This window comes from Schistocerca serialis, chromosome 2 (genome assembly GCF_023864345.2).
Source record: "Schistocerca serialis cubense isolate TAMUIC-IGC-003099 chromosome 2, iqSchSeri2.2, whole genome shotgun sequence".
NCBI lineage: Eukaryota > Metazoa > Arthropoda > Insecta > Orthoptera > Acrididae > Schistocerca > Schistocerca serialis.
This window is the reverse complement of record NC_064639.1, coordinates 276,382,017-276,408,897: the sequence shown is the minus strand read 5'-3', so window position 1 is coordinate 276,408,897 and position 26,881 is coordinate 276,382,017. Positions and strand designations below refer to the sequence as shown.

Below are 26,881 nucleotides of genomic sequence, written 5' to 3'. Positions count from 1 at the left end.
TGGGTACACTCCAGATAAACAACCGACTCGTGTTCTCGCAGGCCGTCGGGTTCTGTGCACATAACACGTAAACACTGAATCTCAGCAATTACATTTTCAGCGAGAGACCGTCAAGTTATTTGACCACACTCCGTCTGAATCACAGTTCAATATGTTTTTTTAGTTCAATCTGTTTTTGTAGTAACGCGATTCTTTCTATCTTCGTAGGTGGAGTCGTGACCAGAGGCAACAGGACGCTCTTGTGTATGAGAGACGGCAGTGTTCTCTACTGGAACGACTTGGAGAATCACGTCCTGTTTGCCTATCAGCAGCCTGGTGTCACTGTGAATAACAGCCACCTTTCCTTTAGCACAACAGTAAGTTACAACGTACGAAGAAAATAATATAACTATGAAATGTATCACACCTCGTAAGAATTTGGTTATTCATTAGATCCCGCCCTTTACAAACACCGAAGATCAGTCACTCTGTTTTCTTAACGTTCCATAATGTCTAGTTCGTAAGCTAGTGCATGTTTATTTATATGCAGTTCCATAAAGAATGCACACGAGAAATCATTGGAATATTCAGCATGGATAAGAAGGAAAACTTATTTTCTACATCTGTACTTTTGTTCCTGTCTTCAGCCTTGTGTCAGTTGTAGTAGGTATGAGATCCACTTTTTTTTCATATTCTGATAACGTTTAAGAATGGTTGCACATCTCGGATTGTTGATTCCAATGTAATGCAAACTTTCACGTTTTTTCCGCTATCTGACTCTGTCATTACGATTATAATTTAGTTTCATTCTATCTCCATTGTAACTTTTTGAAACTTTTACGATTGGCGGTTTTTAAAAAAGCAACATTTTATTAAAATCTTTTGCCAGGGATTCATAGAAGTGTTGGGATTTTCTGTTCTGTGTTGTTTAACAGGTTCAGATACTGATTTCAATGCGATTACAGAAATGTACGTATTGAATTCAGTTTCCATTGCAATTTCAAAGTATATCACTTTTATAAACCACTACATCAAAGTAGACTCAGGTGACAGAGGTAATGGGATAGCGATAGTAGTAGGGCAAACCAGGTTCTAGCCTACTTTTGGTCTGTGATTGCTATCACATCAATTACACAAATTAATTAATTGATCAGTTAATTATTCCCATCTATTGCACATGCGTCGCGTCTGCCACCACCCCTCGCCTGCCACTTCCCCCTCACCCCTCTGCCCTTCCTTCCCCCCCTCCACCGTTCTGCCCTGGAAGTGGTGGGAAACTCGCTCAGTCTCTGTTGAGCTGAGAGGTAGGGAGGATCAATATAGTAATTATTTAGACAATTTCACCCTGTTTATTTATTTATTTAAATGATTAGGAATGCCACCACCAGAGGACATGCTACCCCTCCCAGAAAAAATATTGAGAAAAATAGCTCAGTCTGTGTAGGGCTGTTCGACTGAGAATATCTCACGAAATTAGGCTTATATGCCGTCAATCACATTATATTAAACAGTTTACATCGATGGTATATTGTTTAAGTAATTTGCAGGAGACAACAAAGCGCAGAATACTGTTTATTTAACCAGTTTGCATGGATGTATTTCATACAGTTTATTTATTTCTAAAGATCACAATACAGCTTGACATTGATGATATCCAACAATTGGTGTTAAAAATATTACAGTACCAGTCGAAATTAGTAACAGGCAAACTCTAAATAGAGTGCTCCATTCACCTACAATTCGAAATAAATAAATAAATTTCTGTGTCACTCTAAACAGGACACTCGCCAGTTTTCGAGTCTTAGCTTCTTATTTGAAGGCACCATCATGGAGGAAGAAAATTTACGTCCTGCAGTTACTGTGGTACTCAACATTTTTTCTGAAACGCTGAGTGGACTTAGTTTATATTTGCTGCTGGAGTCAGGCATGTTAAAGCTTTTTATTTTCATCATTTTTCGAAGCACACTGGCGTCTAAGCACAGATGGGAAAATCAGGAGGATTGCATACCTAAAAGTTGATAACATATTTCGAAACCCACAACAGATCATGAGAAAGACACACAGCAGATCAGATGTCTAAAACATTCTCCTAGAATTCGAAGCACTGTCGTACAGACGAGAAAAATGGCTTGAATTTTCGGTGAATTTTCGATGTCCTACAGCTGCTGGTCTGGAGGTGCTCTAAAGCCACAATGGCAGGTGGGGAACCATATCGCACCTGTCTGAACCAGAGGAGACTGATCTGCCTGATCTTGCCTCTAAACACTCGAACAAAGAAGGAAGCACATCACCCTCTGACGTCACAGAACTTCCTGTAGATATCACATTCTGCCCCTATATTGTTCTAACCAGTCTGTAGAGACTTCTATTCCCACTCCAACTCCCCCCCCCCCTCCCCCACAATCACACACACAAACAAATGATGTCTTGTGACTCTCTGATGTCATGGAACATCCTGTGCATGGAGCATTCTGAAAGGTTCTCACTAAATTTACCCACCAAATTGCTGCTGCTCGTGTGGGAGGACTGCCTACAGGTGGACAAATTATGAGAATTCAGCGGAAAACTATTTTGTACAGATCGGAAAACGTACAGCAGTCATATTGCACTGACAGTTCAACCCTGCAAAAATGGTCTACATAACACGAAATACAGGAAGTGTCACCAAGGCACGTCGTCAATGACACTACTGTGTTACTGCTTGGTGTGAAACCACTCTCCCATACCATACAAAATTATCACTTCCGCATCCTGCATGTAGCGTCGTGCACCAGACACTCATATATACACCACAAAGACAAACACACCCCAAAACATAACATGCACTGTATACCGGGTGTTACAAAACGGTACGGCCAAACTTTCAGGGATGACTGGGTGTTGTGTGATTTCCTTAGGTTAGTTAGGTTTAAGTAGTTCTAAGTTCTAGGGGACTGATGACCATAGATGTTAAGTCCCATAGTGCTCAGAGCCATTTGAACCAAACTTTCAGGAAACATTCATCACACACAGAGAAAGAAAATATGTTATGTGGACATGTGTCCAGAAACGCTTACTTTCCATGTTAGAGCTCATTTTATTACTTCAGGGATGACTGGGTGTTGTGTGTTGTCCTTAGGTTAGTTAGGTTTAAGTAGTTCTAAGTTCTAGGGGACTGATGACCATAGATGTTAAGTCCCATCGTACTCAGAGCCATTTGAACCAAACTTTCAGGCAACATTCCTCACACACAGAGAAAGAAAATATGTTATGTGGACATGTGTCCGGAAACGCTTACTTTCCATGTTAGAGCTCATTTTATTACTTCTCTCAAATCACATTAATCATGGAATGGAAAGACAGCAACAGAACGTACCAGCGTGACTTCACACACTTTGTTACAGGAAATGTTCAAAATGTCCTCCGTTCGTGAGGATACATGCATCCATCCTCTGTCGCATGGAATCGTTGATGCAGCCCTAGAGAATGTAGTATTGTATCACAACCGTCCACAATACGAGCACGAAGAGTCTCTACATTTGGTACCCGGTGTTGTGTAGACAAGAGGTTTCAAATACCCCCATAAATTAAAGTCAAGAGGGTTGAGGTCAGGAGAGCGTGGAGGCCATGGAATTGGTCCGCCTCTACCAATCCATCGGTCACTGAATCTGTTGTTGAGAAGCGTTCGAACACTTCGACTGAAATGTGCAGGAGCTCCACCGTGCATGAACTACGTGTTGTGTCGTACTTGTAAAGGCACATGTTCTAGCAGCACAGGTAGAGTATCCAGTATGAAATCATGATAACGTGTTCCATTGAGCGTAGGTCGAAGAACATGGGGCCCAATCAAGACATCACCAACAGTGCCTGCCCAAACGTTCACAGAACATTTGTGTTGATGACGTGATTGCACAACTGCGTGCGGATTCTCGTCAGCCCACACATGTTGATTGTGAAAATTTACAATTTAATCACGTTGGAATGAAGCCTCATCCGTAAAGAGAACATTTGCACTGAAATGAGGATTGACAAATTGTTGGATGAACCATTCGCAGAAGTGTACCCGTGGAGGCCAATCAGCTGCTGATAGTGCCTGGACACGCTGTACATGGTACGGAAACAACTGGTTCTCCCATAGCACTCTCCATACGGTGACGTGGTCAACGTTACCTTGTACAGCAGCAACTTCTCTGACGCTGACATTAAGGTTATCGTCAACTGCACGAAGAATTGCCTCGTCTATTGCTGGTGTCCTCGTCGTCCTAGGTCTTCCCCAGTCGCGAGTCATAGGCTGGAATGTTCCGTGCTCCCTAAGACGCCGATCAATTGCTTCGAACGTCTTCCTGTCGGGACACCTTCGTTCTGGAAATCTGTCTCGATACAAACGTACCGCGCCACGGCTATTGCCCCGTGCTAATCCATACATTAAATGGGCATCTGCCAACTCCGCATTGGTAAACATTGCACTGACTGCAAAACCACGTTCATGATAACACTAACCTGTTGATGCTATGTACTGATGTGCTCGATGCTAGTACTGTAGAGCAATGAGTCGCATGTCAACACAAGCACCGAAGTCAACATTACCTTCCTTCAATTGGGCCAACTGGCTGTGAATCGAGGAAGTACAGTACATACTGACGAAACTAAAATGAGCCCTAACATGGGAATTAAGCGTTTCCGGACACATGTCCACATAACATCTTTTCTTTACTTGTGTGTGAGGAATGTTTCCTGAAAGTTTGGCCGTACCTTTTTGTAACACCCTGTAGACACAGCACTAGATCCTGCCTGCAAGCTCAGTCGGTTATCCACCGTGGCCAACAGACATGAGGCACTTTCCCCTGCACATGCTAGCCCGGCGCACGATGAAAGCACCCTCGGCAGACAGTAGGCACTCTCCAAAGTGGTGTACAAAGATTAAGATGATAAAACTGCTTCCTTCTAAGCTATAGAAAAACATAAGTTGTTTGTGATATACTCGCAATATAGTTTTCTGGAGGTGTATAGGGCCCAGTGCACACATCTGATTATGCCGGCTGGAGTGGTCGTGCGGTTATAGGCGCTTCAGTCTGGAACCGCGGGACCGCTACGGTCGCAGGTTCGAATCCTGCCTCGGGCATGGATGTGTGTGATGTCCTTAGGTTAGTTAGGTTTCAGTAGTTCTAAGTTCTAGGGGACATATGACCTCAGCAGTTGAGTCCCATAGTGCTCAGAGCCATTTGAACCATTTGAACACATCTGATTATGGTTCAGGAATTATGCTGTGCTCACATCACTCCTATGAAACGATCGCCCACAATGGAAAATGCATCTTGTGAGGAAAAAGACAAATGCATAGCATCGATGTTTGACGTGTGAAATTACACACCATGCAGTACTAACTTTATAAACAGGACAACTGTCAATCAAATGTACACACAGGATTTTCAGTACCCCACAAACCTGTCACTGACTTACAACAGGAATTCGAAACATATTACGTAAATCACTTGTGCTAACAATTTTGAAGTGCTGTTCAAGTGTTTGGTGCTCGAAGGTCTCGGAAAGAGAAGAATGATCGTGGTACATAAACACAATCCAAGGGCTACAAGACTACACACTTAAACACGCTTAGAGGCAGAGCAGTGCGGTTTTTCGACGTGTTACTATAGAGGAATGCAGTGCTGTTAATATTCCAATGTAAGGAATATATTTCCAGCTTATGACATACACTCTCCCTGAAAGTTTCTCTCCGATAAACTGTGGTGCCAAACTTTAGGTGACAAAACAGCTACCCTGGTCACCAAAGTAAACATCTATTCTTTGTAACATAAACGCTACATAGATTTCCAGAGGTGTATGACGCCCGCTGTTTATGAAGTTCAATCACAACTCGGTTCGAAAATTATGATTGGTTCACAATAATCCTATAAAATGATCGTCGGCAGCTGAAAATGCATACGAATAAACAGCGACATCTTCAAGGAAATAAACACTACAATCAGTAGCCAGAGGAGATGTAACAGTCCGCAGTTTACCACCGTCTCTGGGAACCTTCATCTTGCATACACAAGTTAGGTCCAATGTTAAGCTGTATTGCTCGCGTGCAGGACAATATAACTGTTGCAGCTTAACACCACATCTCTAGAGTTCCTCCTCTTTCCCCTATTAAGGTGTGTATTTGCAGCATTGGCCCACTCTCCTCAGAACACGCAATTTTATTGATTTCGGTAAGTACTCATTTCATGAATATTTTTTGGGTTTTATGTATTCTCAGTGAATTTTCGTAACTTTTGCTAGATTTTCGCTCTTTTATAAATGTCGTCGTATTTCCATCAATTTTACGTATTTCACATCACTTTTTCGTGATTATACCAGGTTTTCCTCGAATATTACGTATTTTACGTAATTTATATATATATATTTTCGGCAGTTTTCCATATGTATATGGTCATGTTGCTGACATATCCATGTGGTGTTTAATTTTCTATGAGAATATTTGCGTGTCTTATAAAACAATCTACTACAAAAATTCTAAGACTGCCCCCTCTCCCCAGCGATCCACATGCATTTATTTAGGACAGGACGATCATGAAAAGTATAGTAACAGTTGCTTTGTACCCATGTGCAGCTCAACAATTGGTGCAGATGATAGATGTAGAAACACGAAGTCTGGAAACAATTCCCCGTACTGCCCTGACCCATCAGAGAGTTTGTCTGCAGACTTACATTGTGCTGCACTTAACGGAAACTCAAAGTCTGGAAACAGTTCTCCACGTTCATTTGATTTCCACTCCATTGTGCAGGCATCTACAGCAGGGAGTTCACATATATACAAAGTTGACTTCTGCTGCTGCTCAGATTTTTTTCCGTAAGTATATGCTCTTATTGCTTATCAGATGTGTTTCGTTATTTCTGTTTATACCTTACAACTCTGATACGTACCCACAATCCTGCCAGAACAGCTACGAACTGTAGCTTTCAAGTATTTATTTTTATTACCCTAGTAATAAGTTATTCGTTAGTTGACAGTGTGTCCACTGCAGGTAGCATCTTGGGTCACAAGAGAGTCCCTTTACCCTCTCTACCTGCAGAGTGCATTTCCCTGGCAGCAACTTATATGTCTGAACTGCATCATCTACCGCTGACAGCTCTACACACACACAGAGAGAGACAAACTGCACCCATATTTTCAATCGCGAAGTGTCGATATCAACCACTTTATTATTTTCGATAGCGCTAAAGATTTACAAATAGCGAAATATTCTTTGAAAGTTCTTTGGAAATTTGTGGTAAGGTATTATGGGACGAAACTGCTGAGGTCATCGGTCCCTCTGCCTACACACTACTTTATCCAACTTAAACTGTCATGTTATGGACAACACACACACATGCCTGAGGGACGACTCGAACCTCCGACGTTGGGAGCCGCACAGACCGTGACAAGACGCCTCAAAGAGCGCGGCTACCCCGCGCGGCATACTCTTTGAAAAAGGGTTCTCCAGCGGATGTAAGCACATCTAAATTCATCCTGCTACAGATTATAACATCTTCGATATAATTTATACACCAATATTTCTAAGAATATTGTCTAGATTCTCCAGTAATAACAGCCATCCAAAACGTCTCACTGCGCCTATCACACATCCTTTTATACTCTAAAGATCCATGATGATGGCACATGATCAATCCAATCACCCTATTTAGTGTACTAGATGTCGTAGGATGAAAGGAGACAGTCCTTCGTGAGTCTCATTCTTATGCATGAGATATAGCGACACATTAGTGAGATGGTATAGTATAACACTGTACTCGAAAGCATCCAATCACTTCCAGTTACATATTCTCAAGTTGCAGTGCATTAGATCTATTTTCTATACGTCTGTGTCTGTGCATTTGGCATGGATGACTCCCATAAACGTGACCCAGTCATCCCACTGGCGGATACACCTTCGGTCATAGAACACGTCTCCGGATTTAATGTTTGGTGGATCTACCTTCGAACCTTATCTTATACGTAACGCATTGTGGATCCACCTTTGAAGCCTATTCCAGATGTTTCATATTATGGCTCCACCTCCAAACATCGCTGCGGATATAATGCATGGCAGATCCACATTCAAACCCTATTCTGGATGTAGTATATTGTAGATTTGCCACCCAATATTACTCCAGATATAAAACGTTGCAGATCCACATCGAGCGCTAACTCAGGTCTACTCTGGGTCATGGGAGTCATCCACGGAGGTAGCCTGTGGCTGGAACGAATGGACATTTCCAGCTTAAGGTGCAAGCCATTGCTGGGAGTCCTGACCTGGTCAGGCTAGTAACATGAATGCAGTTGATGTAACAGTCTCACCCTTTTGGGGGAGAGAACAGTAAACTGATAATATGTGTTGGACAGCCTTCGTGACTGCATGTGTTGTGAGTATTCTCCAATTTTTATGTGGAAATTTGTGAAGTTTCAATATGGCTAGTGTTTGCATTGGACAATTATTCCCCACCCATGAAAACTGACAAGTTGACTTCTAGCACTGCTATTCTACACATTCCCCATCTTTATTTTGTTGATAGAGTATAGATTCTGATGTGTTGCTTGCAATGACATCGTAAAACACAGCTGGAAGAGGCATTTCCTGGTTCACGAGACATGAGAAACACTTATGATTGTTGTTGTTGTGGTCTTCAGTCCAGAGACTGGTCTGATGCACCTCTCCATGCTACTCTATCCTGTGTAAGCTTCTTCATCTCCCAGTACTTAATGCAACCTACATCCTTCTGAATCTATTTAGTGTATTCATCTCTTGGTCTCCTTCTACGATTTTTACCCTCCACACTGCCCTCCAGTAATAAAACGGGGGATCCCTTTATGCCTCAGATAATGTCCTACCAACCGATCCCTTCTTCTAGTCAAGTTGTGCCACAAATTTCTCTTCTCCCCAATTCTATTAAATACCTCCTCAGTAGTTATGTGATCTACTCATCTAAGCTTCAGCATTCTTCTTTAGCACCACATTTCGAAATGTTCTTTTTTTGTCTAAACTATTTATCGTCCACGCTTCACTTTCAGAAACGACTTCCTGTCACTTAAATCTGTACCCGATGTTAACAAATTTCTCATCTCCAAAAACGCTTTCCTTGCCATTGCCTGTCTGCATTTTATATCCTCTCTACTTCAGCCATCATCAGTTATTTTGCTCCCCAAATAGCAAAACTCATTTACTACTTTAAGTGTCTCATCTCCTTATCTAATTCCCTCAGCATCACCTGAGTTATCCTCGTTTGCTTTTGTTGATGTTCATCTTATACCCGCCTTTCATGACACTGTCCATTCCGTTCAACTGCACTTCCAAGTCCTTTGCTGTCTCTGACAGAATTACAATGTCATCGCCGAACCTCAAAGTTTTTATTTCTTCTCCATGGATTCTAATGCCTACCCCGAATTTTTCTTTCGTTTCCTTCACTGCTTGGTCAATATACAGACTGAATAACATCAGGGCTAGGCTACAATCCTGTTTCATTCTCTTTCCAACCACTGCTTCCTTTTCATGCCCCTCGAGTTTTTTAACTGCCATCTGGGTTCTGTACAAATTGTAAATAGCATTTTGCTCCCTGTCTTTTACCCCTGCTGCCTTCACAATTAATAAATAAAGCTAGGATGTTTAAATTTAAGTAGAAGGGAGATCCGCTATAATCATAAAGATGTGAGAAGTTTCAACTAAATAACTATAAAACTATTGCGATAGCGTATCTCCAAAGGGCAAGTTCAGAGCTCGTCTACTGCGTGTAGTGTAATTAAATTAATTCTCTCGCCCAAAATATTTGACTTAGCCACGTCAGACTTTTATGATGACTACTTACCTGTGTGCTGATTGCACATTTAAATTGAGAGCTTCATCGGCCATCAGCAAAGGAAGCAATGATTTATTTGATAACTTAAAGTGGCGCATTACTAGCCCAGCGGCCAGTCAGGAGAGCGGATTTGATCAGGCATTCCCTTAGCCGTCCGCAGCGTGGCTTTATATGTAAGAACTCTGTGCGAGAGAAAAAGGTCCCAGTTCTCTCCAGATGCTGATTAGCGCACCATCTGTGCCAGGAGTCGCATCGCGTCGGTATCATTGCTACAAACAGCCTCGGATGCCATAATAAGTTACTTGGGATACGCGTAACCATGAAATCGATTTCAAGTGAAATGTTAATTCTGGGATGACTTTAATGATCTATCTTCAGGTTGCGTATGTCGTATTTTCACGTGCCGCCGCGGGACGGACATTCTATCATTATTTAGCGTGGCGTTTGATGAACATTATCATAAAATTATGGCAAGCGTTCACTTAAACATTTAATTTGAACAGTTATAGTTGCATCAGCGCATTAGACTCTTAACTGCTCTGGTAGTTGGATTGTGTGGATTCCTTTTGGTCTGTGACTTTCAGAATATAGTGAACATTTTAGAGAGAATGGTTTTTGATTATGAATCCCAGACAATCTCCTAATTCCTCACAGCTATAAGCTCTAGCTATAAATGTATTTCTCTGATGAAGTGGGCACTAGGGATTCTAATTACAGGCTTCACGTTTTGCTAATCACTTTCTGCTTGCCAATATTGTAGTTAGAGAGCCAGTGTTGAGAAAGGCAAACAACAGCATAAATACAAAACATTTAATAGCAATTATTCCACCTGCCGCCCCACAATGGTAATTTTTTCAGGGCTGGCTCTCCCAAGACTATCAGTAGTTCTAATGGAATGTTGTCTACTCCCAGAGCCTTGTTTCAAATTAGGTTTTCAGTGCTCTGTCAAACTCTTCACGCAGTATCATATCTCCCATTTCATCTTCATCTACATGCTCTTCCATTTCCATAATATTATCCTCAAGAACATCGCCCTTGTATAGTCCCTCTATATACTGGTTCCACCTTTCTACTTTCCCTTCTTTGTTTAGAACTGGGTTTCCATCTGAGCTCTTGATATTCATGCAAGTGGTTCTCTTTTCTCCAAAGGTCTCTTTAATTTTCCTGTGATTGCGTCTATAAATAAAAAAAATTCTATTATGTCGCACAAATTCTTGTTGTTGTTGCGATTTTTTCCATCAGTTTTATACATCTTTTCTCATAAATAATTTATGATATTTTTTTAAAAAATCTTGTCTACTTGATCTCTTTGCACGCAGAAAACTTCTCTAGAGGTTTTTTGAGTGCACAGAATAGGTTAATTTTAATAATTTTTCATTATAGTTCTGTAGGTATAATATACAATCCATGCAAAATTCCAAGTACTTTTTCCCATATCTCAGCTTACATTCAAAATTTCAAAATTTACGTTTCACATAATGTTTATTGCTTTTATAGAGATAAGTGTACAATATTTGATAAATATAGCATTAGAGAAAAGGATACATAAACTTCACAAAACATTATTTTCAATCTAATGTTTTTCCTTATGTCACATCATCAGAAGGCCCAAGATTTGTACTCTGGGTCGCCTTTCCCTTCAAGGCTTGTTTCCTGCCTTCTTTTCTTTATCAGGCCTTTAACTGAAGTTTCAGCTGCAGAGAGGTATTATTTTTCTCAAGGTGTCTTGAGTGAATATATTCTATATCCTAGCCCATTCGCTCGAATACCTTCATGCTCCCTACGTTCCTATCACAAAATACAAGAAATGCGACTTAAGTCACTGTTCTGACAACTGTAGCGGATGAAATTTTGGATTCAGGGCATCGTTTCCATATGAGTGAGTTTGGAGACACGTGTGAATCCTGGGTTTTGCCATACCACATTTTTGCCAGATTTTTAGAAGTTCAGGATCGGACACAAACCAGTAAGTAGGACTGGCAATATCTAGAACACGATTTGCAAACCTCTCCTTATGAATATAGGTGTTGTTTTCGCTCTGAGCATATAGATATTGATACCAGCTAATGTGGTGCAGATGATAAATTGGATGTTCATCTGCTGACACCATGTGGAAACATGCAGCCTATACTGCAGTTTTTTATACATTCTTTGTCGCTGTGGCATTATCGAACGATGAAATAATCGAACTCTTGCGCATATCACCATCAATAGCACAAGGTAAAACAAGAACTGATTCTTCATAAAAAAGAAGGATCTGGTTTGTTATTGTATCTAACATAGGGAACAGAGTCACAGAAGTTCCATAAAACCAAAGAGTATATGTCACAGCCTTCTAAATGTATACCATGCAAGTCTGCTTGAAAGCGATCCGCGGAATTTTTGTTCACCGAACTAGTATTGAACTGTTGCTTTAAAAGTGGGTGTCAGTAAGGTTGCGTCACACATTCCATTATTTTTCAGACACTTCGGATGCGATTTCATCACTGAAATTTTGGATCCCTGTAGTCCATGAACTCTATTAATGTATATAAAGAAAAATGAAAATTAACATCTTTGGTCAGTTTCACGGATGTCACTTCTTAAGCAAGGTTGCATTGTTGGTCTGTTGGACGCTGGATGGATCTTCCAAAGAATAAGTTGAACGACATATGTATCAGTTCTGGCTCCAGTAGTTCAAATGAGCTGCAGTAGTCGGGACTCTGGACGCAGCTGCACCATTTCGTATCACACCGCGATCATTGTAGGCTCAAAATGGTTCAAATGGCTCTGAGGACTGTGGGACTTAACGTCTGAGGTCATCAGTCCCCTAGAACTTAGAAATACTTAAACCGAACTAACCTAAGGACATCACACACATCCATGCCCGAGGCAGGAATCGATCCTGCGACCGTAGCGGGCGCGCGGCTCCAGACTGAAGCGCCTAGAACCGCACGGCCACAAGAGACGATCATTGTAGGTTTTAGTACCAATGTTGGACACATTGGGCCAACTAAGGACCTATTTTTCCGTCACAGACGTGAGTGTGTCAAGCTCCCTATAACTCCTCATCATAGAGAAACTTGCTTCTGACGGTGGCGAAAACAACAACTAGCAGGGCGTCGTGTTCAGTGATGAGGAATAGTCGGCCTAGCCCTAACTGATGGTCATTTACGGTTGTGAATTTGTCAAGGACAGCAGAAATTAACAGAGATTCTTGGACAGCGACGTCAAGGACCAACAACGAGAATCTAGACGAGGAATGCCGTATTCTATAATAATCGTGCACCTCTTGTGACTGTTGAGGAAACAGTGAACAATGCAGAATTCATCCTGAATATTATCTAGCTCACTATGTTGCGATTTCTGCAAGGTTAGGAGAATGATATATTTCCTTAGGAATCTCTCCGTGTAAGGAATTATCACCTCACTCAACAATGCCCTCTCGAAGACGTCCGTTAATTCCTTCTCTTAAATGTCGTGTTCGATACATGCCACGACGTCGTCTGATCAGATCGTCATTAGCAATAACATTCGCATAAGAAATGAGAAATCAGGAGAGAGCAGACTAAAACACTATCGCCCATGATCACAGCCGACACCTCTTTATTCAACTCGATAGACAACTATAGAACACAAATATAACTGGAGATAGCTATACGGGAAATTATTGGTCACAGTAGTCTGTTCATTTTATGCATGTACCGGTAAGTATGCAGATTGAAGCGACGAATGAAAATTTGTACCAAGACCAGGATTATAACTCCGATCTGCTGCTCACTAGACAAATGCGTTAATCACTACACTACCCTAGCACAACGGCTATGCACAATTGCAAGGGTTAGTACGTCTCCCAGCTCAATCCAAATTCCTATTCACGCCTCGGCCCACTTCGTAATCCCCCTAAACTCAAACAGCTTTGCAGAGGCTGTCAATCTGTATTGAAATAGCACCTCAGCATCAAACGAAACGGGAGATCCTGCTTTAAACCCAGACGTAGGTGCTTTAATCAAATGAAACTATGTGATTCCAGAGACCTGTTCAAGACCCAAGATGTCTGAGACTTTAAAAGGTCTCTGGAACCGTATACTTTCATTTGATTAACCTATTCATAACTGAATAAACCAGGAATATGACAACATACAGCGTACAACTTACACAGTATCTCAATAATATTTCTTTCACGTATTACTAATATTTCAATGCGTGGATTTCGCTTTTCGCAGTAGTGTTTGCAAACAGTTGATAGTATCGTACAAACACGATGGTGAGTTTTCAACACCAAATGTGCAGAATCTTTAGTGTCGTAACTGCCCTCAGTAATCTGTCAAGCAGCGGAATGTACGAGCATCCTGCTTTTTTTCAGAGGAACTTTACACATGAATTTGGGTGGAGCTAAACTTATCTTTATTATCCCTTCCTCCTGCGAAATTTATTTTGAGTTTCTGCTTAACGAATAAAAAATAAAAGCGACACAGTCTCATCAGCATACACCTTTTTCTTTGTTATGTTGATTTCGTATCTTCCTTTGTTTCACTAACAATGAGATGAATATTTCCTTTAAATGGTTGCAGCCTTCGCCGCGCACGAGAGTGCAAAATTCGTCGCGAGTCACTGAGGCCTCCGTAAGCGTGCAGGAAGCTCTGGCGACATTGGATCCGAGTAACTTCCAACCTCCGATTGTCAGAACTGGTAGCACAACGCCTACACCTCAGACATTAGTGTCCTGTTTGGACACAATACTGGTCGAATCGAGCACACTCTCTCAGTCGCAGGTAAGTCGCGCTGACCGCCTGTCTGCCATCCACCCTCGTACTTCTGAACATCATGACTTTCAGCTATTACATCTCCTCTGTCTCTACGCTCCTGTGTATATTTGCAGATGTGTCACTCACTAAAATTTCAGTGCCTCGGTTTCAATGGCTTCAGTGATTTTAGATTCTGTTCCTAAAAATACTGCTCGACTATAAATGATAATTGGGACTGAGTGCTGTCGTCCGGGCGAAAATTTCTCCATTACATTCTTGCGTGTCGTTTTTTAAATTAATATCCATTTTTCTTTCTCTTCCTGCCCTTTACAGGCTAGGGAATTAGGAAGTCGACTGGTGGCTGCATATATGGACCTTCTATTACTGCCAAAAGACTTTTACACAAAGATAGTTTTAATATGTTAAAAACATGCCGTATTAAGTTTTTTAATAATTGAACGCATGGTAGATACAATGATATTAAAAATTATTTGCTGAACCTGATGGAAATCCACTTTGTGATCAAAAGTGTCTGGACACCGCCAAAAACATACGTTTTTCATATTAGGTGCACTGCGCTGCCATCTACGGCCAGGTCCTCCGTATTAGCAAAACCCGTAGTCATTAGACATCGTGAGAGAGCAGAATGGGGCGCTCCGCGGAACTCATGGACCTCGAACGTGGTCAGGACATGGGGTGTCACCCGTGTCATACGTCTTTACGCAAGATTTCCACACTCCTAAGTATCCCTACGTTCACTGTTTCCGATGTGATAGTGAAGTGGAAACATGAAGGGACACGCATGAAAGCGTACAGGCCGACCTCGTCTGTTGACTGACAGAGACCACCGACAGTTGAAGAAGGTCGTAATGTGTAATAGGCAGACATCTATCCAGACCATCACACAGGAATTCCAAGTACTATGACAGTTAGGCGGGAGGTGAGAATACTTGGATTTGATGGTCGAGCGGCTACTCATAAGCCACACATCACGCCGGTAAGTGCCAAACGACGCCTCGCTCGGCGTAAGGAGCGTAAGCATTGGACGATTGAACAGTGGGAAAACGTTGTGTGGAGTGACGAATCACGGTGCACAATGTGGCGATCCGATGACAGGGTGTGGGTATGGGCAACGCCCGGTGGACGTCATCTGCCAGCGTGTGTAATGCCGACAGTAAAATCCGGAGGCGGTGGTGTTATGGTATGTCGTGTTTTTCGTGGAGGGGGCTTACACCGCTTGTTGTTTTGCGTGGCACTATCAGTTCACAGGCCTACATTGATGTTTTAAGCACCTTCTTGCTTCCCACTGTTCAAGAGCAATTCGGGAATGGCGATTGAATCTATCAACACAATCGAGCACCTGTTCACAACGCTCGGTCTGGGGCGGAATGGTTACACAACAATAACATCCCTGTAATGGACTGGCCTGCACAGATTCCTGACCTGAAATCTATAGAATACTTTTCGGGTATTTTGGAATGCCGACTTCGTGCCAGGCCTCACCGACCGACATCTATACCTCCCCTCAGTGCAGCACTCCGTGAAGAATGGGCTGCCATTCCCTAAGAAACCTTGCAGCACCTGATTGAACATATGCCTGCGAGAGTGGAAGAGCTAAGGGTGGGCCAACACCATATTGGATTCCAGCGATGGAGGACGCCACGAACTTGAAAGTCATATTCAGCCAGGTGTCCGGATGCTTTTGCTCACATAGTGTAGTGAGGATACAGTTTTACATTTGACTGCACTAGATTGCCTGTATTGGGTGCGGATATGTTGAAATTTGGTGGTGTAAAGAGTTGGGTAGCAGAGGTCTGTTAAGTGCAGAAGACCACTGGTGGAAAGAAAAACTGGTCTCTGTGCAGGCACAATACGTATGGAAGCTGGACCGTGACCACGAAGAGGAGAGAAATGGAAAGGATGGGATGTGTTGAGGAAGCCCTAATGTTGGAAACGATCGAAACGAGTGGCTTGGTTCTTACAGAAAAGACAGGTGTCACTCTTTGTGTATGAAGTCTGTACAAGTTGCGTTGAAAGGTAGACTGTTTTTATCGGTATAGCGAAATCTCAAAACTGTAAATGAGAAGACAGTAGGATTGTTGCAGTAAAATTTTGGGATGTGCATGATACATGTACAATATGGAGTAGAAGAGAGAGGAATTTGATGAAATGGTAAGTGATTCGTGCAGGGGAAGTTGAAATGAAACAGAATACGAAGAGTTCAGTGATACGATGGGGAGTGATAATTGCATTTAGGATATTATTTTCAGAGAGCATTCAAATAAATGAAAGATGAGCCGCGTCAAGAATTTGTAAATGTGGAAGATGGTGGAGGGGTGCAGACCCATCTTTGGTCCGGTGGAATTTTTAATAGATCCTGTGCGTTCTCTTGTGAGAAAGGTGTGGTTTCCATTTCAGGTACGAAAAAGTACCTCATCTCAACACATCCTTCAGCTTACTCATCATGCAAGGTAACTCTAAAGACTACAAGCGGGGAAAACTGACGTGAACAATTTCAGGCCGTTGAAAACAAATAATGAGACAGGCTGGAACGTCAGTTTTTTTTCTGCTAACTGAAGGTCCTGGTAGCTAAAGAGACCAAAATGCTTAAATGCGTCAGAAGCGTATCATGACGTGAAATGTGCATTGGCCTTTCAATATCAAAATGATTCCTTTAAAAAGTGGAGCATTCCTCTCAGTACTTTGAATTTATCTTTGTATAGGCGGGCTGCACATGACAGGTGGACTGGAACAAGTGGCTCATTACATAAAATGTTACAAAAATCTGCACCGTAGTTGTGAAGGTCAGACTACAAAAAAATTCTGTGGATGTATGACGCGAGGAATTTGGCGGCCTGAAGATCAGACGACGTATCCACATCCTCGTGAATGCATTCTGCACAGTTTTAAATTACTTTTCCAACTCCTCAAGTACTTTTAAATGTTTTCGCGTATCTAACTTGTTTCTTGTTCTACGGCGTCATGCGAAACCGAGAAAGGACATTCCTAACGAAGGAACTTCTGTAACTGTATCTGCCCTGAAGGATAATCTTAATTCGATTGCACGCATTTCTTACACATTCACTACTAACCATTAAAATTGCTACACCAAGAAGAATTGCAGATGATAAACGGGTATTCATTGGACAAATATATTATACTAGAACTGACATCTGATTACATTTTCACGCAATGTGGGAGCATAGATCCTGAGAAATCAGTACCCAGAACTACCAACTCTGGCCGTAATAACGGCCTAGATACGCCTGGACATTGAGTCAAACAGAGCTTGGATGGCGTGTACAGGTACAGCTGCCCATGCAGCTTCAACACTATACGGGGGTGGCCGAACGGTTCTAGGCGCTTCAGTCTGGAACCGCGCGAACGCTACGGTCGAAGGTTCGAATCCTGCCTCGGGCATGGATGTGTATGATGTCCTTAGGTGTCTGCCCCCGGTAGCTGAGTGGTCAGCGCTACAGGCTGTAAATCCTAAGGGCCCGGGTTCGATTCCCAAGAGTAGTCACTGGCGTATTGTGACTAGCCAGTTGCTCGGCCACTATTGACCAGACGTTTCCAGTTGGTGAGGGATCTGGAGAATGTGCTGGCCAGGGCAGCAGTCGAACATTTTCTGTATCCAGAAAGGCCCGTAAAGGACCTGCAACATGCGGTCGTTCATTATCCTGCTGAAATGTAGGGATTCGCAGGGATCGAATGAAGGATACAGCCACGGGTCGTAGCACATCTGAAATGTAACGTCCACTGTTCAAAGCGCTGTCCATACGAACAACAGGTGACCGAGACGTGTAACCAATGGCACCCCAATACCATCACGCTGGTTGATACACCAGTATGGCGATGACGAATATACACTTCCATGTGCGTTCACCGCGATGTCGCCACATACGAATGCGACCATCATGATGCTGTAAACAGAACCTGGATTCATCCGAAAAAATGACGTTTCGCCATTCGTGCACCCAGCTTCGTCGTTGAGTACACCATCGCAGACGCTTCTGTATGTGATGCAGCGTCAAGGGTAACCGCAGCCATGGTCTCCGAGCTGCTGCTGCAAACGTGGTCGAACTGTTCGTGCAGATGGTTGTTGTCTTGCAAACGTCCCCATCTGTTGACTCAGGGATCGAGACGTGGCTGCACGATCTGTTACAGCCATGCGGATAAGATGCCTGTCATCTCAACTACTAGTGATACGAGGCCGCTGGGATTCAGCACGGCGTTCCGTATTACCTTCCCGAACCCATCGATTTCATATTCTGCTAACAGTCATTGGATCTCGATCAACGCGAGCAGTAATGTCGCGATACGATAAACCGCAATCGTGATAGGATACAATCCGACCTTTATCAAAGTCGGAAACGTGATGGTACGCATTTCTCCTCCTTATACGGGGTATCACAACAACGTTTCACCAGGCAACGCCGGTCAACTGCTGTTTGTGTATGAGAAATCGGTTGGAAACTTTCCTCATGTCAGCCCGTTGTAGGTGTCGCCCCCGGTGCCAGCGTTGTGCGAATGCCCTGAAAAGCTAATCATTTGCATATCACAGCATCTTCTTCCTGTCGGTTAAATTTCGCGTCTGTAGCACGTTATCTTCGTGGTGTAGCAATTTTAATGGCCAGTAGTGTACATTCATGTTCCAAGCACGACTCACGACCCGACCTCACAGCGTCCCTAAGCCAGTACTCTTTCTTCTAGCTTTCAAACTTCACAGAAATTCTTCTGCTTCCCTTGTCTCACTAACTTTCCTGGAAGCCAGGGGATTGTTTCGATTATGATTTGGAGGTAGATGGCGTACTGGCGAAATTGTCAGTGAGGAGGGAGGAGGGCGGGGGAGGAGGGGAGGAGGAGAGGCTCCTGAGCTGTGCTTCAATAGCTCAGAAGATAGAGAATTTACGATACTGCAGTGCCAGTGTTATTCTGATTATGACGCAAAGTTCCATTGCATGTCCAAAGGATAACATAGGCCCTGCAGTATTGTATTTATCTACCGATACCGCGCAAGCGACTTTCAAGTACAGCGTCTGGCATGTACGGAAATATACATAATGGATGTACGGGTACAGGTCGTAGACGCGTGATTGAGGACGATGGAGGTTTGGGTTTGGTCGTGAACGATGCACGAATAGCCAAATGGTAAGGCGGCCACTCGCGATAAGCGGGAAATCCGGGTTCAAGTCCCGATCGAGCACAAAGTTTCGTTGTCGACATTCCATTCTACAGCTGAGGGTTGTGCTTATTCGCAGTTGCGAATTCGTTTGGTGGGTAGAGAATTTGCCTGTGAAAGACAGAAGTCCTGAGTTCATGTACCGTTTAGCCACGCGCTTTTACCTTGTCAGGAAGTTTCAAATCAGCGACACTCTCAGACAAAAGCTGCTAATAAAACGGCGTATTCATAACAGACCTAGATAATGCATTCTTCACAAAAAGCAGAAGGTACTAGGTACTAGAAGGTACAGAAGGTACTAGGTATTATAGGGGATCCCATATTTACTCACTCATTGCCTTGAAATTTCAGGTAAGTCAGTCACTGAAAGGATTTGAGATGTACGCGGCTACGATACCTCTAACCGGCACGGCGAGGACCAACAGGCTCCTGACGACGAAGGGCAACCGCGCAACCCTTCTGGTCGCTGAAAAGGTCCAGGGAGCGGTGGTGTCAGCAGATGGCTCTGAGGTGGTGGCGCTCGACGCTCAAAAGGTACGGTGGAGCACACATATCATTAAACTGTACGTCTTGGTTATTTCTTCGGTTCTTTATTATGATGTACATTGTAAGTCTCACGGGAACTGCATAACATTTCGTTTCGTTCTCGCATAAAGCTGAAAGAAAGTATAAAGAACCTAAAGTAAAACAATTCTAGCTGGTTTTGTTGTGTACCTCTCTAGGAATGCCCCAGGGCTCCGTCCTCTCCTATCCTTTATTTCCTCTGTACTGCCGATATGCTCCTTCGCCAGTTCACTTCCTTCAGTATGCTGATGATATAGCTTTACTCGTCCTCTGTCCTATACGCAAGAAATCCCAATGAGCTCTCCACATCCACCTCAGTCAGATAACCTAACCAATGGCTCCCGAAGATCAACTCTTCCAAAACCCCGGCAATAGATATAGAACGAACCACCTGCATCTTGTGGCTCCATGACTTCTACCTTACTATTTACGATTGTCCTGTACAGTTAACTAATACAGAAAAATATCTTGAATTAATCATCGACGCAAATAACGTGGAAACCTCATCTACTGACCATTCAACGGTAAGCACAATATAAACTGAATTTACTAATAAGCCGGACTTGGCGGTTGCACCCCTCCACTGCCATCCACACCTACAAAACCTTGATCCGACACATCCCTTCCTATGCAAATTTTGCATGGATATCTGCACCACCAAAGTTCTATACGTACTTGAACATCATGCTCTCCACCTTCCATCACGCGCCAAGTTTATATAAGTATCTTCTGTCCTTGAACACCATGCACTCCATCTTGCTTTCTGCATCAGTTCATTTTCCCTGACACCAATCCTATGGCAGCTCATCACATTCCCAGCTCTCCTCAATCACATTCAAACAATTCACACCACCCAAGGTTCAGAATGGTTCAAATGGCTCTGAGCACTATGGGACTTAACTTCTGAGGTCATCAGTCCCATAGAACTTAGAACTACTTAAACCTAACTAACCTAAGGACATCACACACATCCATGCCCGAGGCAGGATTCGAACCTGCGACTGTAGCGGACGCGCGGTTCCAGACTGTAGCGCCTAGAACCGCTCGGCCACTCAGGCCGGCACACCACCCAAGAACTTGACTCCAATGTTCCTATAGTTTGCCCTCGAATTTCCAATCCTAGTATGTTGTTACACCTCTAGTGACACATTCCACCAAGCCTACACTTGCAAACCCTCCACAGCCTCTCCCAAAGAAATTTCAACACTCTCCACCTCCCAGACCATGAATTCCCTCAAGTCATTTACCCATGCTACCAATCTTCAATCCACCCTACCATTCCACCTCATCAGAGCTCCCTTTCACTCTCTGTATTTCCATACACCTTTTCCGCTTCCCCTCTTCAACCCCTGCTCCCTTTTTATTGATACCTCCACCGCCGACCGCTGTGGTCGAGCGGCTCTAGGCACTTCAGTCCAGAACCACGCGGCTGCTACGGTCGCAGGATTGAATGCTGCCTCGGGCATGGATGTGTGTGATGCCCTTAGGTTAGTTAGGTTTACCTAGTTCTTAGTTTAGGGGATTGATGACATCAGATGTTAAGTCCCATAGTGCTTAGAGGCATTTGAACCTTTCTTTTTCTTTTTTTTGGAAACCTACACCCGCTCCTCTCTTCTTTTCTCCCAACAGCCACTCCTATTCCATCGATACCACGCACCATTACTCCATCTTTACGGTACCATTCCAAGACCCTCCCACCCTCCTCAGCGACCAACCTTCAACCTTTCCCCCTTCAACATGGGACTACCTATCCCAGGGCAGGTCCTCCCATTCTTACTGAAAGTGAGGTGCGTTTTTTTCAGATCAGAGTTTTTTAATTTGTGTTTTAAATGTACTTTTATTGTTTCTCGTTTTACCGCTTGCTGTTACTGATTTAAATAATACATTAACAAAACGACAGTATTTATTTTTATAAGTACAGCCCTAACTTTCATATTTCAATTTTTTTAACTACCTCTAAATACCTCAACTTTATCTTAGTATTTTTTCATCTCAGTTAATGGTTGTCAACTGGCCAAAGAGCGGATTGAATCCCCGCCTACACCCACCAGTTTGGAATGAAAGAACTGAGTGTGCATGTAATGTGTCTGCAATCGTGATTTACATTTTCCGTGTGTAACGGTACGGTGCAGTGACCGCTACTGAGGGATACTGCAGCTGTTGTTCTGCTTTGTCAGCATGGGATTCCGCCTTGCATGGGTGTTGTAGGTTAGAAGGTTCGACGAGGGATAAAGGAGTCCATCAGAGGAGTGAGGTTCGTTTGTTGGTTTGTAGATTAATGGGACTGAACTGCAAGGTTATCAATCCCTTTTTCTTAGTCACACAGGTCTAGAATTAAAACCATAATCCAAAAGAATCCTATTGGTTGAAATCCGGGAAAGGAACAAAATGCGATAAACTAACTGATGTAGAAACCACTGAAAGGATAAATGCTGTAGAAGGCGTTACAACGATATAGCAGACGTCCTGGGCTGGATGATCTCTAGAATAAAAAAGGATGAACCAGCCACTCTACAACACACCAAAATCTCCAGCCTGAATACAAAATGCAAGAGAAACACAGGAAAGACGAACACCAAGTCGAACAGACAGCACCAGTAGGAGCGAGGAAGAATTAAAATGCAGGTAGGGTGAGGGCCTGAAAGATGAAGATGTGGTTCCCACCCTTAAACAAAAGGATAAAAACCCACTTCGTATGTCAAGAATAGAGAGAAACAGGCGAAAAGGGCCGCAGGATGAACTGAGTCTTTTGGGACTAGTGATAGATCCATCCGAATCTGTGGTCGAGGTATAGACCATGAAGGTTTATGTGAGTGGACTTGTAGGAGAGGTGGTAGAGGGAAAGACTCGAGCTCAGTGATAAGTGGCTGGACACTGACTGCAGTTGTAATTCCCGATCTGAACCACCATTGTAGGAGATGGAGTGCCATGCTAGGGGAAAGGAGTCCGCAGCTTGTGGTCGTGCGGTAGCGTTCTCGCTTCCCGCGCCCGGGTTCCCGGGTTCGATTCCCGGCAGGGTCAGGGATTTTCTCTGCCTCGTGATGACTGGGTGTTGTGTGATGTCCTTAGGTTAGTTAGGTTTAAGTAGTTCTAAGTTCTAGGGGACTCATGACCATAGATGTTAAGTCCCATAGTGCTCAGAGCCATTTTTAGGGGAAAGGAGAGAGTGAGGATGTCTAGGCGAGCTGTGAATGTGAGCCATGTAATTGGCAAGCAACTGTTGCCGCATGATCTGCCATGGAGGAACCTCAGCTTTTATGAGTAGACCACTCACAAGGCTGGTTCGGAAAGTACCCGTCGCAATTCGTACTTTGGAGTGGTGTGTAGGGTCCAGCATCTGCAATACTGAGGGCGATGCTGAACCTTACGCCAGGTTCCCGATGACAAGGCCTTTGTACGCCTGAAACAGTGTAGGGCGATATGCACCCCAGTCGGTGCAGCTCAGACAACGAAGATTGTTAAGATGCTGCCAACACTTCCGCTTAAGCTCACGAAGATTGGGAAGCCGAGTTAAGTGGGCGTCGAAAACCAGTCCTAAATAGCGATAAGAGCCCACTACGTTAAGAAGATGGTCATACGATAAAACTGTGGGTGAGGGTGAATTGTGCGACGGCGACAGAAGTTCATGACACAATTCTTGGTGGCTGAAAATTGAAAGCTATGGGTGAAACCACATGACTCGGCCTATTGTATGGCTCCCTGTAGTCGACATTCAGCCACACTAATAGTATAAGGGTAAAAGGAAACGCAAAAGTCGTCATCAGGTAGCAAGGGTGACACAAAGGCCCCGCAACTGCTGTGAGAGCATTATTGGCAACTAAAAAGAGAGGGATGCTTAGTACAGAGCCCTGTGGGACCCCTTTGTCTTGGGTGTGGTGGGAACCGTGTGAAGCACTGACTCGAATTCTGAAGATGCAGAGCACGAAAAAGTTCTCTACAAGGGATTGCGCCACGCAGACCCCACTCATGTTATGTACTGAGAATTTGGTATCGTCAAGTGGTATCATATGCTTTCATAAGGTCAAGAAAGACGGCATATGGGTGACGACGGCGGGGAAAGGCCGTTCAGCTTCAGACTCCAGGTATAACAAGTTGTCAGTGGTGGAGCGACTTTGGCGAAAACAGCCCTGGGACCGAGCCAAAAAGGCTCCGAGACTAAAGGAGCCGGCGCACTATACGTTCAACCAGCTTACACAGAACGTCCTGAGATTAATAGGAGGATAGCTATGCTAATTTAACGGGGCCTTACTAAATTTTTAAACTGGAAAGATTATACTTTCTCGCCATTGCGATGGGAATTCGCCGTCGCTCTAGACACAGTTGAAGATGACAAGGATGTGGCGCTGGTAATACGTTGATAGATGGTTAATCATTTGAGGATGGATGCATTCTGGCCCAGGGGTTTTTTCGCGACAATGTGCAAGGGCACTGAGAAATTCACACTCACTGAACGGGGCATTGTATGGCTCAAGATAGCGTGTAGTAAAAGATAAGCGGTTTCGTTCCACCCGCTGTTTTACGGTACGAGAGGCGAGGTGGTAACTGACACAGACGTTCAAGCATAATGCTCAGCAAAATTCTCTTTGATTGCTTCTGGGTCTGTTTAGACAGCTACATTCGTGGAAATCCCAGGTATACCTGCAGGAGTGTGATACCTGTAGAGGCGCCTGATCCCAGTCCAAACCTGGGAAGGAGAGGTTGAAGTTCCAATGGTGGCGACGTACTGTTCCCAGCACTCCTCCTGCTTCCGTCTTCTGATTATCTGATGGACCCAGGCACAGAGCCATTTGAGGGAAATGAGATGCTCCATTGACGGGTACCACTTATGACGTTGGAGGGCCCGCTAACGATCTCTAATCGTCACAGCGATTTCCACAACCGAGGAATGTCTTCCACCTGTGGCAACCTGAGGAACAAGCGATTGCCGATTCAGCTGCAGAAACCACGACATCGATGGTGCCATGCGATGGAGATCCAACAGTGGTAGTTGAGCTGAAAGCATCCCACTCAGCCTTGGTAAGTGATATCTGGGCAAGCGTCTAGGTGAGTGGCGTTGCAGGAGGGATAAGAAAGTAGTCACTGCCACACAAGTTGCCATGAACTCTCCAGCATGAAGATGGTAGAAGGCCAGAACTGCAAACTGAGAGATCAGTGGCTGAGTATGTGCCATGTGCCACACTGAAATGATTAGGGGCACTTGTATTTAGGAGGCAAAGGTCAAATTGAGCTAGTAGATTCTCGATATTTTTACGACAGCTAGTAATCTTGGCTCACCCCTACAAAGGGTTAGTCCGCAGCTCGTGGTCGTGCGGTAGCGTTCTCACTTCCCACACCCGGGTTCCCGGGTTCGATTCCCGGCGGGGTCAGGGATTTTCTCTGCCTCGTGATGAGTGGGTGTTGTGTGTTGTCCTTAGGTTCGTTAGGTTTAAGTAGTTCTAAGTTCTAGGGGACTGATGACCATAGATGTTAAGTCCCATAGTGCTCAGAGCCATTTGAACCATTTTTGAACAAAGGGTTAAGTACACTGAAATCACCCAAAAATAGGAAAGGTGAAGGGGGAAGTTGAGAAATTAGTGCAGCCAATACATTTAGTGGTACTTCAACATCTGGAGGAAGCTACATGTTGCACGTGACACCCTGTTACAAACATTACGATTTTCGTAACATCCCAGGTAGCCACGAAGGGTGAGGGTCTGGGTTTCCAGAAGGGCAACGCAGAAAGCAGGAGTAGCTGAGAAGTTATCGTAGCTCAGTCAGGCAGGGGGAAAATACTATGCAATTCCACTACAGGATGACACTTCCTGTAATCTGGGAAGGTATGAAGGGACCAAGGAAGCAGTTTACACCTCAGGGTCATCTCCAGCTTCTGGTTGAGTACCTGTATCTATTATCATCGCTGCTGAGGCGTCGACGAGGTCTAGGTGCTTGGAGGACGCTAGAATCTCCACCTCGTCCTCTGACGCGAAACTGGTAGGGGTTGTTAGTGTGGGATCCACTGGAGTTTCTTGTTTCTTATCAGATTTCTTCTTCATCTGTTCGCCTCAGACGTAATTTCACCATAATTAAACTACTTTCCATAGGTAAAAACGACAGTGAAATACAAATGGCAGTCCAGCTCCTCCGTTTCCTGGATGCTCCTCCCTAACAATCTGCACTTTGTCAAAAACGCTTATTTCAGTGAATTTCTTAATTTTTGGTCCATAGAACGATTCCCCATTCGTCTAACCTCCACTTGTGTACTTTCATTACCGCGTCACGTACCTGCTACACCACCGGGCAGTGTTGAGTCTCTGAGGGTATTGCGACTCTAGTGTATATGACTGTCAGTCGCACGTGATGCCATCGATGGTGTTGGTTGTGGACGACGTAAAGTTAGATGCACTCTTATTTAACCTCTACAGGCACATATAAGACAAACATTTTCTCTTTTACTGATGTAACCCTTTACACGTTACTGTCATTAGAAGTACTAAACATACTGGTCAGAGCTATGCATAAATAAGCTATCATTAAGTAATTGCAGCTTTTATCTGTGTAATTATTCGATTACAGGCAGTAATATAATTCTTCGAGCCTGATGTCCCCTCTGTAATGGTCCAAGGCCTGCCATGTCCTC

The 26,881-nt window shown here is 43.7% G+C and overlaps 1 protein-coding gene across 1 annotated transcript in view; it reads left to right on the top strand.

Annotated features, from left to right (window-relative positions):
- Positions 1-26,881, top strand: part of LOC126455904 (uncharacterized) — a 290,245-nt gene that overhangs the window by 165,796 nt on the left and 97,568 nt on the right. The window contains exons 5-7 of the mRNA XM_050091661.1: positions 208-356; positions 14,346-14,546; positions 20,053-20,235. Of these exons, the coding sequence (XP_049947618.1) occupies positions 208-356; positions 14,346-14,546; positions 20,053-20,235 (533 nt within the window). The remainder of the gene's footprint in view (positions 1-207; positions 357-14,345; positions 14,547-20,052; positions 20,236-26,881) is intronic.